Source organism: Phalacrocorax aristotelis, chromosome 6, assembly GCF_949628215.1.
Source record: "Phalacrocorax aristotelis chromosome 6, bGulAri2.1, whole genome shotgun sequence".
Taxonomy (NCBI): domain Eukaryota; kingdom Metazoa; phylum Chordata; class Aves; order Suliformes; family Phalacrocoracidae; genus Phalacrocorax; species Phalacrocorax aristotelis.
The window spans coordinates 37533573-37551511 of record NC_134281.1 but is presented as its reverse complement, the minus strand read 5'-3'; the positions used below and the strand labels follow the sequence as shown (position 1 = coordinate 37551511).

General features: G+C 42.1%; 1 protein-coding gene across 2 annotated transcripts in view; it reads right to left on the bottom strand.

Moving 5' to 3' along the window:
* The window catches only part of NEK7 (NIMA related kinase 7), a 70248-nt gene extending 53462 nt beyond the window's left edge, over positions 1–16786 (bottom strand). The window contains exons 1-3 of one of the 2 annotated variants that reach the window (XM_075097226.1): positions 16646–16746; positions 8240–8391; positions 2617–2701 (exon numbers count right to left, since the gene is read on the bottom strand). In XM_075097226.1, the coding sequence (XP_074953327.1) occupies positions 2617–2673 (57 nt within the window). In that variant the 5' untranslated portion in view covers positions 2674–2701; positions 8240–8391; positions 16646–16746. Of the gene's footprint in view, positions 1–2616; positions 2702–8239; positions 8392–16645 lie in introns of both variants that reach the window. The other variant, XM_075097225.1, reaches the window with a different exon arrangement.
* Positions 16787–17939: the final 1153 nt, after the last annotated feature.

Below are 17939 nucleotides of genomic sequence, written 5' to 3'. Positions count from 1 at the left end.
CAGCAGGTCGAGGGAGGACATCCTTGCCCTCTGCGCAGCACTGGTGGGACCACACATGGAGTACAGTGTTCAGTTCTGGGCCACCCATACATAGACATACTGGAGAGAGGCCAGCAAAGGCCCACTAATCATCAGGGCACTGAAGCACCTCTCATATGAGGAAAGGCTGAAAGCACTGGGAACATCCAGCCTAGAAGAGAAAGCTCAAGGAGCCTTCAATGTGTACAAATACTTGAAGGGAAGGTGTTAAAGGACAGAGCCAGGCCCTCTTCAGTGGTGTCCAGTGACAGGATGAGGGGCAATGTGCACCGACTGAAACACAGGAGGTCTTGTCTGAACATCAGGAAACACATTTTTACTGTGGGGGTGACTGAGCACTAGCACAAGTTGCCATGGGAGGTTGCGGAGTCTCCCTCCTTGGAGATATTCAAAAGCCGTCTGGCCGTGGTCCTAGACAGCCTGCTCTAGGTGACCCTGCCTGAGCAGGAGGGCTGACGACCTCCGGAGTTCCTTCCAACCTTAACCATCTGTGATTTTGTGAAATGGTGTTTTCAAACTAACTGGGGCTAAGCCATTATACTGTTTGGCTAAACATTCTCATGCTCCTCACCAACAATTTTCAGCAATTAGGGCAATTTAATTTGCTACGAATAGAGGCATATATTTACACAATATAGTGACCAAGAGAATTAGGAGATTCACAGGTTTATCAAAACCTGACACACAATTCATAGTCATTACCTCACCTCTTGCTCATAACCTGCTGTATTTTCAATTCCAGTCTTGCTTCTTCTAAATGTATTAGCAATTAGTACAGTAACCTATTTTCATTACTACTTTTCACCATAAGCATTCTCCATTAGCAAAGAAATCCATAACAATTAAAGTACGTACCTGGCTCACAGAAAAAACAATCTGGATTAACAAAATGAAAATGCCACTTAACGACTATTATAGTATTACTCTGGCAATATGGCTATCAAAGCATGTTTCTCCCTTTCACTCTATATCCCTTGAAATGCAAACCAGTCAATATACTGATGCAGGTCCAGCTCAGATCTACAAACCCAAAACATCTCAAGAAAAATCAAAATCACAAAAATCATGCTTAGTGCAGTTTACATAGTAATTGATTTTTAAAAAAAAAGAGACACAGATTATAAAAATGCTTGTCAATTAACCAAAGCTGAAAATAAACATTAGTTACTTCTTTTGTAGAAAGTGTCTCATTGATTACAGCAGTATTGCCTTTCGGTCTGTCCTTGGTTTATGACAGAGGAAACCAGATACCTGTAGATGAGCCTTATTACTTGGAACAGTAAAACCAGAAGCATCTTTTACTAGTATGAATTCATAAACTGAATTTGTAGGTTAGAGTAATATTCCTAAAATTGAACCAGTCCTCGAAAAGTTGATTCTGTGAATCAGAAACATGTATTCAAATACTCAGACAGATGAGAAAATATGAAACCTGTTTGTAGTCAAACAGAAAACATGGGAAGGTTTCCCAGAAATACAGAAACCGTAGTCAGCTGTGTTCCATTTTCTCTTTAGTCAGGAAAAGAAAAAAAGCTGTAACAATAATAGGGACCCTTTATGATATTCATAATATGAATTTTAACTATGCTTTTTTTTTCTTTGAAATTACAAATTTATTTTATCAATATCTGTATGCATAGCTATACAGTCTTCCTCAATTTCTAACTCTTTTGCATTGGTATAAACACATTGCTATACATGCTATTAAATCCAGATTTTTTCTGTTATCACAATGCTATAATAAAAACACTGAAGCTAAGGAAAGCTGGTTATTTTAAGTTTACTAAATGTCACAAGCTAGAATTCACCTTAGTTTTTGTAAAATAAAGGGCAGAAATTTCCCTATCACCTATGCTGTTAACAAGAAAATTACAACATTTAGGTTTCAGCTTTGTAAAGAACTGTCCTGCTTTTACTTCGGAATGGTCACCACCATAAATATTTTTAGGGTATTCCTCTATAGGCTCTTGCACTTCCTTCAAAGAATTACTTCCTAAAAATGTCAAAAAGCAATATCCCAGTATTATCTCTTATCAGATAATCTTTACCTTTTGTTTCACACCATCAACACATATCCAAAGATTAAATTTCTTATGCATCTTCTTTCTAACAGAAATACAGCTACTGGGAATTTCTCTTGCCTGGTTTCAACAGGTAATGACACTAATTCATGTAGTATCACCACCAGAAGGTGTAGGAAGAGGAAGCTGAAGGTAACAGTCTGAAATAAATACAGTAATTGTGATACAATTTCAAAGCATATAGTGTTTAACAGCTCACCATTTCTCAGGAAAAATACTGCCTTCATGTTTGTTTCATACTCCCATTCCAACTCCAAACCCTCAAGGTTGGTGAAGTAGTAGGAGGAAAAAATGAAAAGTAATTCTTTTCTATGAAATATAGGACTGATATTAAATTAATTTCCAGATCACAAGAATACATTCTGTTTACAGCTTCTTTGTCCCTACAAGAACTAATATTTTCTAATTTCTCTCTTTTTTCTATTTAAGAAATGATAGCATCCCCTCTTGATATCTTTAAAAAACTGTTTTTAAACTGTATTTAAAAAAGAAGTACCTGTGGCTGAAATGGTGGCACAGTAGGCCCCTGCATGCTTTGTGACTGTTCATCCATTCTATCACGTAAAAGCGTCCCTTACGTCCTGAAAAGAGAAATACAGTCATTACACTCTAATTCAGTCTGTATTTATGACCAGTGAACATCAGCAGAAGAACTGAAGAATTACTCTTCTTATTCATGTGCTTGAGTTTATTAACATTTAACTATTCCAGCCCTACACTGTTTTGGGAAGGGATTTTTCTTATGTTTAGCTGTTCTATAAAACGAAATACATCACTACACACATCTGAATTTACTATTACAAGATGTGCATTAAACTACGTGAGCCAGACAAATGGCTCTATCTGATAAAAGCTGTATTGCTCCATTACTCTTCAGAGGCACGAACCACTTGTGTAACTACATAGATGTCTGCTGGGCAGTACCTTAGACCTATGGGCAGCATGGGAAATAGCAGATCAGCAGAAGAGTTATAACTGCTGCATGCATACTATTTTTGTTGCATTAATTTATCTGTAGATTTTAAGGAGTATGCAAGATTAGTTCCATCTAAACAGAAAAAAAAGCTATACATGTACGCTCATTCCATTCTGACAAGCTGACTAAGAGGGCTTTGAGATACCGTATTGGGAGTACAGCCTCTATTCCCAACTACGAACCTCTCATATCCCACCAATAAGATGGAAGGAAAGATGCCTGCCAAGTTCAAGATAGAGACACAAAGCTTTGACCAATAATAAGGGTTGCAAAATGTGCAGAAACATTACTAGGAAGATCAGGAGAAGCAAAAGTATAAATGCTCAAGAGGCTTTCTCTCTCAGCTAAGCGAATCCTTTCTTAGGCCACACATCATTTTGTTGAGGGGAAGCAGGTGCAGCACCCAGTTTTATCAGTGCCTATGAGGGCCATCTCTGTTCAGATGAAGACAACAGAAAGTTCACTGGCAGCTTTGAATGCAAACAATGAAATAATTTTATACAAATAAGAGGTAGGTCCTGAACAGGTCTTTCATCACACAAAGTGTCTCTGCCTATTACCTGGTCAAACCTGCCAAGGCCTTCAGAGGAACAAGAGTCATGGGTGTGACTGGAAAACTATTCTTGATTTTGAATTTATTTTTTATTTATTTAATTTCTTATTACCTGCTCTGAATCCCAAAAGTTCTAGAGACGCTTTGACATAAAACATTTTTCTGATACCTCTTAAACATTAGGAAATTCCTTATGATAATTTATTCTGACAAATCCATATATTGCAAATGTCCTTCTGCACACAGAGCTACTTACATTTCACAAACCGTTCTTTAGAATGAGCACATAGAAATTTCTCAAATAGCATTTACGTTCAGCATGAAAGCACATAATCTACTATCTCTGTTAAACACACGCAAAATAAGTCTTCCCAGTAACTTTAGAGAATAGTAACTCTCAACAGGAAGCCACAAACTTTAGAGATGTTTTTCAAGGCCCACTGCAAAATATTTAAGAAACTAAAACATTTTGTGTTCACAGTACTGTTGTCATTCTTACAGCATCACTGTGGTAACACTGCTAATAGATAAAATAATTACAAAGCAGCTTTGCAAAGTTTCTCAGTATACTGCCCTAGTGTACTAAACGGTGGATTGGATATACAAAATAAATCATCAGCAATCTGCTTTCACTCCCTTGTTTAAAGCAATCACCCCATGCCATGCCACTACCATTAGCTACTCATAACACCAAACCACAGCCATCCTCCAGAGTGACTCAAGGTCCCTCCCATCCTTAGCACCCCTGTATAAAGCATACAGTTTGGGACTTCATGTTGTTTTGCCTGAGTATTAGCCGTAATTAAGCCAAAGATAAGAGAGATCCAAGAAAGCTATTTCAGGCAGGTCAAAAGAAAAAAAAACTATTATCAAACTCAGGTGGGAGTTAGAGAAGAGGTTGTAGGAATTGCAGAGATTTCCAAGACTGTCAGAATGTGTATGGTGAGAAAGGGCAGAACAGCTGGCAGATACATGCTGCACACCACTGGCTAGGCAATCTTTTAGCCAGCCCTAGGACACCAACGTTGACACTTCTTGCAAGTTCTACATCTCCTGTACAATCTCCCCACCAAGGCAAGAAATCATAATGTAACAGCACTGAAAATTAAACCGTTGTCACAAAACTGCACCTAAATTCTCCAGTTAGATTCAGAGGTTTATGCAGTTGTGACAAATTCTGGGGGAAGAATGCATGGCAATCTTAAGGAATCTTCTGCTAATTTCTTGCTGTAGAGATCTTTCTATCACTGCCAAGAATTCTTTTCTGAGGTGCTATTTTGAAGAGCCTTTATAAGACTTTTAATCTTTTCAATAGCATCATTATTTCTACTGCAAGTTTTGCTGCCTGTTTTACTAATATGTTTACATATTGAAGAACTGTTGACCATGTAATACACCAATAAATAACTCCTATGGGTCACAAACACTTATTTCAAAATCCCTGGGGAAAAGTAAACATAAAACTTTTTATCCTCTATTGCATACGTGTATCCAAGATTAACGAAATCTAGGCTGAGGTGTTTAGATTATGTATGTTGATTCAGGAACTATGCACTCCACTCGACTGAATAGTCAGAGGCACTGACTGGAAGTACCTGGGAATTTGTGTTGTCTTTTTTTTTCACTTGGGGAAAGAGTAGAAAGGGGACAAGTCATATCATTACCACTGCCAGTGGCTCTGCCCTCTGTGGCTTGTTTTTACAACAAAAGAAAGAAAACTAAAGAGGTAACAAATATGTTCTACCAAAGGAAGCATGAAACATCTATTAACTTGTACATTTGTTGTTGCTTATGCAGAGCAAAAGCAAAGACCAGTATTTTCTGTCCATATATGGAAGTTCTTTTTTAACTGGTTTTTGTCTTTGAAGATTGTTTGATAGATTCGCATTTTAGAGTAATTTGCATTTTGATCATACAAAATGCCAAGGATGCAAAATGAATCTTTTGTACTATTTATCAACATAAGCAAGAATTAGATTCTGCTGCTTGAAGACTGTTTTCACAGTGAGGCATGCCTTTCACCTTGATAATAAACTCCAGAGGTCAAAACATAGCAGTATAATATTCATCATCTTTAAATTTAAATTGAGACAGTAATTATTACTCTTCCAAAGATGGTCTTCAAGTCCTAATTTATGGTGAAAAGACACCAAAAATACTGCCAAAGAGTCAACAGTTGTTCAAAATTGAAAAGCGAATACAAAACACATTTAAACGTGACATGTCTATCACCTCTTTAAACAAGCAATACAATGATCTTCTGCAAATCCATCACCATAATATGCATTTGTTCATGGAAAACAGACAACAGATGAAGCAAGAGGCGAGCCAAGTGTACCACCACCCCAAAACTTCCGAAGTGCCAAACACAGCTAGTGTTTTTAAGAGACTCTTGCACTGAGGAGAAAGGACTCCTTCTCCTCACTGTACCACTTGCAAAGCTAGGAACAATGAAAGTCTCTTGGAATCATTTACCTTGAAAAGATAACTTTCATCACTTTGAAGTGAGAATCATTTGGATTCAGACCAAAACTGTACACAAGTGGTCACATGAACACAAGTATATACACTAAATCTTACACTTCAGTTATGGTTACCAATACTTTGCAGGAACGATAAGACTTTTGGTTAACTACTAACGCTTTAAATCTTGTCTTTTTCAGTTGTTCTAAACAGTAGGTGGTACCTACACATAAAGGATGCAGGATGAAGCACCTGGGGATATAGACTACATGACCAATTTTTCCTGTGAAATTGCAATTGTATAGCAACTCCCATAACTGACACTATTTACTCCACGTAGAGTCCACCATACAGCAAAAGGAAGTTAAGTCCTACCAGTATGTTAGACTATCAAACTGCAACTGCCTGAACTGGGTATAACAACTTTTCCTTTCTTCATAGACAAGCCTCTTTGTCCTTATTCGCTTCCTTAGTGGCCGCCTGTCAGAGCTCCCAGGTATCTGTCCACACATCTAAAGATCACGCAAAGATACAAAGTAGCCCAAAAGGCAAAAGTGCCTTCCTGCACCCCAGCAGAAGCTCACACCCTACAGTAGGCACTCAGCTTTCCAGGTGGTCTCTGCCAGCCTGCTAGAGGGGAGGTGGGATGGGACTACCCACAAATCTATTAGTGAAATCAGAGCACAGGACTGACTCCTGTACAGAAACCAGAGCTCATCGCTAACATTTCACTAGAATATATTTTAAAATAACATTTTTAAAAGGAAAAAAAAAAAGAGGTGGGAAAAAATTTGAAATCCTTGTGACTTAAGTCTTGCAACTAATTCTTTATAAACATTATTTCAGGAGAAAAAGCTTAAATGTGCTGCCTAATCACATGAAACATTCTTTTTAAACACTAGTTTCATAGCTCGAAGTCCATAAGCCATTCACACCGAAATACATTTCACAGTATTCAGGCAATAATGTTACTGCTTTAACAGACGGCAGTTCTACAACAACAAACAAATACAATGCTCTCCTGTAGTAAACATCATTAATAGTCCCAACAGTACCTAGTTTCCATTAGCTACATGCTATACATTTGGATCTTAAGTGAGGACATTAAATAATCCATGTCAAAGAAGAAACAGCTATACTTTAATAAGTATATACTTAAAAGAATATTCAGAGTGTTCCATTTCTGCAGAGAATCTGAAAACATCAGTCTTTTTCTGCAGAACATAGATGTAACTACTCCACTTAATTGCTAACACAGAAACATGAAGTTGCACTGTTCACAATGTGCTGGTCAGGCACACGGTCACTTTAGTTGCTGTTCACAAAGGACAGAATGTACTACATTTACTTCTGGATTACACTGTCATTTAAGGCTGGTATTTTTAGTTTTTACTATAGCCATTATTTTAGCTAGGTTAGAGCCAAGGCCCTCCAGAAACAACTACACATTTAACACCCTACACACTCCTTACTTTTTGGTATAAAAGTTAGATTCTTCAGTATCTAACAAAGATTTAAAATGACAAATTATAGATCCCTAAACTTTTTAACTATGTTTACTAACTAAATTAAAAGATAAGGGTAATCCTCAGCTGAGGGGAAAAAGAACCCATATATATATTAATACTAGCTTCCATATAAGCGTACAGGCTAAAGGAATATTCCCATTTGCTTATATCACACATTGACTCTCAGCTACCTAGACGTACAGTTTAAACCTAGGTAGAACATTCTAATAATCACCCTGGTTGAAACTAAAAAAAACAGCCAAACAAAAAAAAACCCCACACCAAACCTGTGCTCTGGAAACAAGGGTGTAGATTTCTAAACACCTTACTGAATACTCAAAACAATTACCCAAGCCACCACACTGGTATTAATCCCAGCAGTTTATGCCAGGGACCCCAAGCATGCTAGCCCAATTCCAGCTCTGCTCTCTGTCACCTGGAGAACCATGCTGACATAGCTGTGGCTCTCAGCTCCCAGATCAAAGCCACAGAGCTTTTGGGAGGAGACAAACTTTAGATCCAGCAATAACAGCTTGTCCCTTAAGCCCGATGCAAGCAGGTTAAGAAACAGCCATCCTACTGGTTTATAAAACATACCACCTTAACAGTCATTCTTTACCTCTTTAAAGAGGTTGGCCATTTGGAGGGAACTGGCTCACTGGTCAAACCTGGCCCACACTTTGTCAGGTCACCAACACTGATCGACCCTCTTCAGCACCCACTCAACGCTGGCATCCAGGGTGCAGGTTGCAGTGTACAAATTTTCAGATCCTGGACAAAACAAGAGAATGTCAGCAGCTGTAAACCAAGCATCCTGACTTTATTGTTCACCTTACGTTAAATGACAGCACAGCTATGAGATTTCCACAAAAATCGGAAGTCAGAAGTCATGTCCAATAAAGCAAACCAACTCGCAATCTAAATCTACTTTAATTCTTTAACATTGAAATGTGATTGTTTTTTTCCTGGTGCACTGTATAAACCAATGAACAGGAGAAACACATAAGTTTTGATGTCATATTAGAAACATTTAACTTGCAAAGTGAAAGTAACTTCAGTTTCATAGATGATATATTTAGCGCATTCCTAAAGACCAGGAAATACTTGGAAAACAACAGCCCACATTCAGTACCCTAAAAACAGCTCTCAGAACATTGACACGTCCAAAGCCTTTACACATTTCCTGTATTTCAGTATCTCCAAAAAGAAGAAACATGAGAAAACCAACAGCCTCAGCAGTTTACCTAGAACTCCGCTCTCTTACTTCAAATCAGTTTTGTTGTTGTTTCCCACACACACCAGAATGCAACTGGAAAGATAAACTACAACTCAGCTGAGTTTCAAGTGCTAAAATACATTTCAAGAAGTTATTCCATCCACCTTTATACCACCGGCATTCCAAACTCAGTATTTAATATGGGTTTATTTAACACAAGCAGCAAGAGATTCTAACTGGAAAAAAGTAATTTCCAAATAATGGGAATGGCAGCACAGGACACACATAGCGTCTTTTCAGTACATTATTCCTCACTAACACAGGTAATTAAAATGAGATCTGGTTAAGTACATCCACATTACTGTGCCATCCATTCATAAAGCTTAAAGACAACATTAGAAGTGAAGAAATAATGCTGAAACACTTTAAAAATAATAGCCAACCAATGCCTTTCCGTTAACCATCATGACCTGTGACTGGTCATGCTCCTGCTCAGCCCACATTGCCTATTTCTTGAAAATACTAAACTTATCAGTCTGCTGTTAATCACAAATTACAAGAAACATATGAACCACAATGTAATGTTACCAATAAAATATTACAGTGAGTTATTTAATGTATAGCATACTGCAATGTTGCTGAATAAACTACTCATTCATTCAATCAACAAGTATTTGATATATGCCAAATAATTACCACACTAGTTTATTTTTCTCACTCCGTGAATACCTAAGTTAGATATATGCATTAATAAAGCAAAATGCATTTAAGCTGACACTCACTTGAACTCTGACAGGACAATCAAGACCTTAATTGGCAAGGGATAAAACAAACTCAAGACTGGAAGACCAAGTAAAATATGTAATATATCCCAATTAGTACACATACATATATATACACACAGTATACAAATATAGGTATAGTAATATATAACAATGCACATACATATGTATGTGTCTATGTATGTTTATAGATTATACATATATACCTACATGTGTGTACACACAGAATATTTACTATTAACTGACAGTGGTAAAAATGAGATCTTTGCTTCACATTGTCAAAAAAAAGTCTTCTAAAATGTGAAAAATACATACTCATTTGTAAAAATCTCTGCAGAAGCATCCACATCAGAAAAAGGCTGTATCTGCAACTTTTAAAGCACTGAAACTGATTGAATATAGATGCTTTTACAGAAGCAGGGTAAGCCTTAATTTTAGAAACAGCTTCTAAAAGCCTCTGATTTTGTAATACACTACCAGATCAATACTCCTCGCAGAATGGCAGGACATTCCTCCCCTCTGTAGGGACAGCCTTGAAGGTGGACAACTCAAAATCTCAGCACTTGTTTGTTTAAGTAGCTATCATCTATCTACGTGGAAATAACTGATACTGAATTTTCAACAAACTTACATCCAAATTCCCTAGTCATGGGTGGTCTAGTCAAAGAAACCAAAAAAGACACAGATAGTTAGGCTGGGTTAAGAGTTGGTTTTAGCAAGAGCAAAAGTAACCATATATAAATAAAATCTACTTACAAAAAAGTAAGGGAATACACTAAGAGTTCATATGCAATTTTCTCATCCATTCGTCCTGATTTATCAGGTGTATTTTCATTCCAACCCTGAAAACACACATGCCACTCACTGTCACTCCCCAGCTACTAAGAGTTTGCTCTCTGTCAGTGCTGTCTGACTAGAAGATGAAAGTCCAAGTTCTCCTGCTTCACAAGTCCGCTTCCCTTCCTCTTCATTCATTTGCACAATTTAAGATATAATATTTTGTTTACTTCTCCCTCTCCAATTATGTCACTCAAATAGATTGCTTATCTTGCAAGGTGCTCCCAAAGGGTCATACATGCACTGACTTGCCCTCTTTTGAGCCATTTGTTTGTTATTTCATACAAACTGAATAAGAAACAGGAACTGAAACCACTTGGGCAGCAGGCTTCTACTTTTTCATTTAATTGCTATTTACCTGGAAAGAAATCGGATAACCCATTTCTTCACAATGAACAGCCTGTTACAAAAGACACTGGTGGATCATGATCATGTCACACTGAAAAGTTTTGCAGGTTATGAAGTATCATATCTAACCATGATACTATCAAGAAAGCAGATCCTCAGCCCCATCACACACTGTTGTGTTGCTGCCTCTGTAAGGATGCAGTTCTAAGATTGCATGAACCGATTATGTGATGCTGCTGCTTCCCCTGCCTTCAGCCATGCCTTCCAGACCCTATTCATTCCATGGGGTTCCTGTGGCTATCCAGACTCCTGGTAAGGTGATTGAAACTAGCTGAAAACTAACCTCGGCACAAAGTCACTTTTTTCCCCCAGTTCAGTTCCCTGAATCATTCCACTGTAGAGACAAGGACAGAACTGTGATGGCAAGAGATAGAGGGGAAGACATAGCTGAGGGTAGAGCAGCCCTAACTTAGATCAGTTAGGCCTATTATCAAATTACATCTCTGACATGAACTTACACAAGCCAATCTAGCTCAGTGACACCAGAAGTCTTGCTTTCTCTCCCTTTCTCTGCCAGATGATCCTGCATAGCCATCTTGAACTCTTTGGACCTTTTGCTGAGTTGATCTAAACCCTTAATGCAGCTGGGCTTATGTTTTGCAAGCACTGAGCTGAATCAATGCATAGGGGAGTCTGCTGAATGCCAGACAAAAAGTAGGGGAAGTTCAAAGATGGGAGATGTAGGAAGGGGATTGTAGAAGAAACAGAACATCTCCCTTCCAGCAACAGCGCGTTAGTACATTAGCTCACTGCATTTCATTTTAATTCATCCTTAGGTAGGGATGGCTAACAAGTACTTAAACTCAAAATAGCTATGACAGCAAGGCAAGAGCTGGCATAGAGAGAAGGCAATTTATTCAACACTAAGCCAAGAGTTTTGTCAACAAAATACTGTATGGGAAAGTAGAAATCAGAAACAAAGTAAATGGAAGGAGAATAAGCCAGGGTAACAAGTCAAACTGCAAAAAAAAATGCAAAGATTTTCAGAGAAGGGAAGCTAAGACATGATTTGGAAACTCTTACAACCCCAAAATCTCACAACTCCAGTATGCAGAGAGGGAGAATACAAGACATTTCCCTAATGAAGGGATGATTTTCAAAGGCATCTGTAAAAATAAATTATTCATAAAGAGATGCTGGAGAGATTTACTAAAGGTGTAAATAGCTGAGCATCACACAGGAGTTCAAAAAAGGTACAGGATAAATTAAAAGGCTGGAAGCATTGTCAGATAACTCCATTATTCCTAGGCACAGGGGGAAAACCACCCAGTCTGGAAAGCCCGCTGCATACAACTTCGCCACAGCCATGGCTGAGAAGGTCCACATTGCTACAGGTGAAGTACAACACATTTAACAATAAATTCCACACAATCCTTAAAGAAATGTCTAAATATCTTAGAAACCAGTGCAAGACAACACCTTGTGATATCATACTGCAGGTGTTAGATGCACATTCACAAACTGAAAGAAAATATATCTGTAGTATATAGTTTAAAATCTGTGCTACCCCAAAGATGATTAAATGAATGAAGCACTGTACAGAATCAGAAGAGAAATGCCAGCCATATTTAACAGGCTTTCTATGATCCTCCGACTAGCGTTACCTTTGAATCCTGAAACCATGCACGACAGTAGCGAGTAATCCAGGATCCCTGGGTCCAGAAGCAAAGCAGCTAGCAGCCAGCACACTCACTTCAGAAGCAGGCCAACACTCAAGTTCACAGCTGTTTCTATGTTTTACATTAAACCACCACTGGCTAAAACATGCCAGACCCATTCCTGGTTTTGGAGTATCCTCAATGACTAGCTGTACATGAAGTGCTCTGTTTGCAGGCTGCTTCCTCTTCTGAAGTCCTACTGATCTCCATGAACTTCACAAGCAGCCCACGTACCTAACGCACAGTTCTGAATTTCAGTCAGGGCAAGTACTGGAAGTTCACTGCTGCAAAGACAACTCCTTTTTTGGATCTGCTCTCAGATGAGGAAGAAAAGGGTACAGAAGAAGGGCCTCTACAGGACAGAACGCTATGCATTTTCCCACCACAGGTTTTTACTTATTTTAGAATTAAGTTCACCTGGGATATTTTTGCCTTCTAGCTTTCAGAGAATCAATAGTTTTGTAAACTTTATACACTGACAACAAAAGATTAAAATGGACTGAAAAAGATTGGTTCATCAACACCTCGCAGCACTTAAACTTCTCACAAGGATTTCGGCAGGGATCTAATCTACAAGCTCTATGTGTACTTTTATGACATTGTGAAGAAGTTAATCTGGCCCAGCACAGATCTAGCTACCAAAAAAAGACAGCAGTAACTTTGTTATAAATCATTCCAAGCAGATTAAAGCAATTGAGGCTTGAACGCAAACTCCCAGGTGATGCAAATAGTCTATTTGCTTTGTCACCTATAATCAACAGTGAGAAGTCACTAATATCACAAGGCTAACTACATGCAATCGGGTTTTAACATGACTGCTTATATTATTTTCTTATAAATTCCTCTTTTTAATGCCTCTTTAAAATTTTATAAGAAATTCCCTTACATAAGCATGTGTTTTGTTTGCCCAACAGGGAATAATGGCACTTGAAATAGACTCTGTATTTTCTAGGTACAGAAATCACAACTGAATCACAGTGATGTTTCACATGCCAGAGACAAATGCACCGGATTATCTTCACCGGAGAAGCAACTCATTTTAATAGCACTGCTTCTCTTCAGCTTTTTTAACTAGCCTGACAGGAAGAATCCTTTTAACACTTCCTAAAAACAAAACAGGTAGCGATGCTGTACTTCAGTTGAGGGCTGAGTTCCTTCCCATGTGGCCATGGGGTGGGTGTCAAGTGGTGATAAATAGAGCAAATCAGTGCTCTAAAGGCTGTCCTTATCACCACTTTGGTATTTTGGTCAGTTATTTTCAACTCTGTTGCAAAGCACATGGAACACAGCTAAGCTGAGCAAATTTTCTGGAAATTAGTCAGTTAACTCCTATGACTATCCATAGCATTAACCTACACAAGATAACGCCTCCTGTCCACATCTTTCCTTAGCACTATTCCTCAGGAATCAGGAGGGAATGTTGGGTAAGCCCCAAATAAACAAATTTCCTTGGAGGCAGTGGTTATTGCAGCTTGCATTTTCAAGGTAACATGAACTCACCCATTCAACAGAGACGTTGGGAACAATGTCAAACTACAGAAGGCAATAAGGCATCGATGGTGACACAACCGACCATAGGGCGAGTATAAATGCAGGATATTGTACAAAGTTTATTGAACATGGGGGTTTTTTTGAATGCATGAACAAACCACCTCACCAAATTGTCTCTGTGGACTGGCTATGTTTTATGCAACAGAGCTTGACTTTGTTGCACCAAAAAAAAAGAAAGGTATGCATGGGCTATATGGCTCTATCCTACAATTCAGAAGCAATCACAGGTCACAGCGAAGTGAGCAACTCCCTTCTTGTACTCTAATTTTCATTTGAGTTTCTCATATGCTCACAGGTCCTCAGATGAACTCTAAAGTGTTAGACTTTTTTTCTTCTTTAGAAAGAAGTTTTTATGGTGGGGATGAAATTCTACTTGTCTAATTCTTGCAGACCTTGGAAGGCACTGTGGCAAGTCAATAACAAAGATTTTTAGTTGGCTAAAATTCCTTGATTTATTCTCAAAATTTTTTCACTCCAATGACTAACTGAAACATTTAATAAAAGATACCTATGATAAAGGCAGTATCTCTGCCCTTACAGTGAAAATCTCTAAGTGTGCTTTGAGAAGTCATTTACCCAAACATCAGATATTTATAAATATAGTATCTTCATGTTTTGAAATTAACAAACAGGCATTCTTACTACATTCTTTCTTCCAGTATTAAAAAGGAAGAAAGCAAACAAACCTGGAGGGCTTTAAGGTCTGTCTTTAAAGCTGCCAGACATTGCTTATAAGTCTCCCTCCTCCCACAACACAAAACAGTTTTCCTTCCTAAATTTTTCACAGCCCATGAATTATGACTATTTTCTACTGCATTTTACCCCTCTTAAGACAGCCTAAGTCCAAACTATCAAATACAGACATTTCTACAGCAGGTAGCCATGAAAGTAAAGTATTTCTAAACTTTATTCTTCCCGATTTAGCAGAGCTGCCAAAATCCACTTGACATCTAATCATCCAAAGCATCTACCTTACAGATTAACATATCACTCACTGTAATTTCTGCATCTTAAGCTTGTAATATAACTTCATACAGGAAATATATCCAGTCTATTCACCGAAATTACTCTGCAACTTGACCTTTCCTTAGAAGTGATGCTGCCATTGCAATCTGAGAAAACAGTGCTGTCACCTCAATGGAGACAAAAGTTTACCATTCAGTTGGTGCAAGAGATTAAAAAATGTAAAAAATATTTTTTTCCAATATCAAGAATCAAATATTTGTGCATTTTAATGCACTTGCACCTCATCAACTTTTATCAGGGTTTAACATCCTAAGTAGTTTTACCACTGAAGAAGCAATGGTCCTCATGAAATGCCAAGCAAAGCAAAAGACCTTCTGCCTTAAGAACAATATTGTGAACTTCACATTCCTAAAGCCAAGCAGGCATAGTCTACAGGGACATAAAGCCGAATTCAAGGCCAGTACTAGTAAAACCAGGATCAGGTGCTACATAAGATAAACAGGGAAGCACGGGGGTGGGGGATGAAAAAAAAAGAAAAAAACCCAACAGATGGGTGATGCCTCACTTCCAGCGTTTCCCACTAGGCCTCAGCTCCCCACAGCCTCGTACAGCTACTGGCGCTGCCACCGCCGGGAGCCTCACCAGGCGGTGACGGAAGGCAAGACCCGAACCACAGGAGGCTGCTGAGAGAAGAGCCGAGGGGACGCTGGCACCTGCGAGAGGGGCGAGGGGCGCCCCTGCCCGGCACCCCGCTGACCCCCCACCTGCCCCGGGCGCGGCGGGCGCCGGGGCCAGCCGGGCGGCGGGGAGAGGGCAGCGGCAGCAGGCTCCCGTGGGGACGGGGCCCTCCCGACTCGCCGCCACAGGGCCGGGACTCCCAGCGACGACTCTATTTTTAGCCACCGGCCAGACCGGGCTGCCCCCCTCGGCTGCCCCCGGGCATCCGCCCGACACCAGCCTCCCAGGTGAGAGAAGGACAGAGGACCCTGGAGGGAACCAGCTGAGAACGACGGAGAACATCATGGAAAGAAGCTCCGCTTGCGGTATGACCCCGAGGAGCCCGGCCGGGGCCAGAGGCACGGGGGGCCGCGAGGAGCGGCACGGCAGCCGGGCCGCAGGCGGCATGAGGCGCGCTGAGGGGGCCGGGCCGCCGCCGGGCAGGGTCCCCGCCCACCTCCCGCCGGAGGCAACCGGGCTCCGCAGCCGGACGAAACCCCGCCGCAGCTCTTCGGGAGCCGCCCCCGCAGCGGCCCGCCGTGCCCCTCCGGCGGCGGGGGTCAGAGAGGTGGCGATACCCACCGCCACGGCGGCCCCGGGCCGGCCACCGCCACCCCGCCCCCTCAGCGCGGCGCACAAACTTTCTCGCTTCAAGACCCGCACCCCTCCCTCCCCCTGTAGAACGGCAGCTGCCGCGCCCAATAGCACTGCGAGCTGGAGCCCCGGCAACCAATGGGAGGAGGTGGGAGGCGGGACCCCCGGCAGCCACCCGGGCGGAGCTGCGGGGGGAGCACCTCCGGGAGAGCGGGCGCGGCCCCCGGGACCCCCAGGACCGTCGCCCCGGCTCCGCACCGCCCGCCCGGCGGCCCCACCGCCGCCGCCCCGCTCACCGGGAAGCCTGGCTCCGCCTTCTCCTGGCGCGGGGAACCCGAGCCGGCCTCCTCTACCCTCCGGCGCCTCAGGCTTGGGGCCGGGGCAGACCTGCCCGCGGGCACCTAGCCGGACTCCTGGCGGGCGACTCGGGCACCCGCGGCAGCCCCGACCACCTCTCCGCCCCCTGCTGCTCCTGCCGGGCCCGTAAACATCCCGGCATCCCCACGGAGGGAGGCGGGGCGGCCGCCAGGCCCCGCCTCGCACCGGCGCCCCCCGCCGGCAGCCGTAGAGGGGCCCGCCGCCGGCAGGGGCGGCTGCGCTCCACCGGGCCCGCTGGCTGCCGGGTCCCGTCCCGTCCCGTCCCGTCCCGTCCCGTCCCGTCCCGTCCCGTCCCGTCCCGTCCCGTCCCGTCCCTCGGGGCGGCCGGCCCTGCCGGGCAGGGCTCTGCCCCTATACGCCGGTGCCGCGGCCGAGGCTTGGCTGGCAACCGGGCGGTAAATGCGCCGTGCTTCCAGCGGCAGCGAGCGCCGGCCCGCTCCGCCACCGCTCTGCGTGCGGGGGAATTTGCAGCTCGTGTGAAAATCCCTTGGCTTGTAAATGTTGTGAGAGAGGGACGGTGCGTCTGCCGCAGGCTCGTGCTGTGGAGCACGGCGGGGCCCCCGCGGTGCCGCGGCGGTTGCGGGGGGCGCAGCGCTCTCCGGGCAGAACCCGAGGCGTGCGGGAGCTGGAGGAGGAGGCACGCAAGCTCAGGCCTCTGGAAACCAGGGACCGGTTCTGCTGCCGTTCAGTGAACAGCACTGGCCTAAGGCTTTGGCCCCGTCTGCTTTGGAAAACGCTGCGTGTCAAACAACGTACTTTTCATTTTGTATATAAACTGACACTCGATCTACAGCATACTAGGTACTGACCGAGTGCATCAGCTGGAAGCGACTCAAACCCCTTTTTGCTGTACTTGGGAAAATAAAAGTGACAGGAACAAAAAAGACCAGACCCTAGATGAGTCCTCTCCCACCAGCTTCTACTTTTGCAACAGCACTGGTGTTAAGTAGATAAGAAATACTGAATTCCAGAATGCTACTGTTTTTCAGGTTCCTGAAAGCTTAGCCTTCTTCAGGATGAGGAAGAGCAATTAACTTCACAGAACAGAGATCTTAAGAACCAACAATGGGGAAAATGTATGAAAGCTGGCCACAATTTCCCCAGTAAGGTTATGGATGATTGTGATCAAATCGCTTCTTCCTCAGGTGTGGAAACACATTGTAAAAGACAGATCTCTGGCATTCCAGTGAGAAAACAGTAACTTAAAACTTG